Source organism: Trachymyrmex septentrionalis, unplaced genomic scaffold (assembly GCF_001594115.1).
Source record: "Trachymyrmex septentrionalis isolate Tsep2-gDNA-1 unplaced genomic scaffold, Tsep1.0 scaffold628, whole genome shotgun sequence".
NCBI classification, from domain to species: Eukaryota; Metazoa; Arthropoda; class Insecta; order Hymenoptera; family Formicidae; genus Trachymyrmex; species Trachymyrmex septentrionalis.
In genome coordinates, this window is record NW_017305809.1 from 2,108 (window position 1) to 2,849 (window position 742).

A 742-nucleotide genomic window follows, 5' to 3' on the forward strand; every position below is an offset into this window, starting at 1 on the left:
AAAAGATATTAGACAAGTATACTAATCAATTTACACTCAAAACATCCTTTTTGGTAGGTATGCCATTATATTGAATAATTGCTTTCAAGTGAGTTAAATTGTGTTTTATTTGCAAAATTTTTTGCAATTGTTTTTCATCTTCAACGACTATTATATTTGCCCGACTGTGTTCAGCACAATATTGACATGTTTCTGGAGAATTTGTGATATAAATCCCTGTAGCGATCCCACTATAAAGGAATAATGATCTATTTAAAATCTGAATGATCTATTAAAAATCCGATTTAAAAATCAGAAAAGTAAAAATACATATTGTTGAAAATGTTATATTGCTTTTTATTATCATATCGTTATATTATACGCAATATTTTGAATATGTAAATAGTACGTGTAAATTATAAGTGATGCTTATTTTGATATAAAATGATTAAGTCTTTTTACCCAGCATATATAGTCGCGAGATCGGCAATAAACCATTCTGGACTATTGAATCCCATTATGCAAACACTATGATGTCGCTCCAAACCCAACTTTAGAAACGCTTTCGCGACGATTCTTACAATAGACTCGTATCCTCTGTAATAAAAATTAACAAAATTGTACAAAATTAATTATATCATCTATCGAGGTAAATGTAGTTGTTAAACTCATGAATTTTACCTGTAAACCAGATTGAAGAGAATAGAAAAGAAAAAGTTTATACAAAAATATTTATATTTTATAAAATCATAAATAGAGATAG

The 742-nt window shown here is 27.4% G+C and overlaps 1 protein-coding gene across 1 annotated transcript in view; it reads right to left on the reverse strand.

Annotated features, from left to right (window-relative positions):
• Positions 1–576, reverse strand: part of LOC108752987 (long-chain-fatty-acid--CoA ligase ACSBG2-like) — a gene marked incomplete at both ends in the record, with an annotated part of 2,225 nt that extends 1,649 nt beyond the window's left edge. Inside the window, 2 exons of the mRNA XM_018494260.1 lie at positions 35–230; positions 442–576. Coding sequence (XP_018349762.1) covers positions 35–230; positions 442–576 — 331 coding nt within the window. The remainder of the gene's footprint in view (positions 1–34; positions 231–441) is intronic.
• Between the last annotated feature and the right edge of the window lie 166 nt (positions 577–742).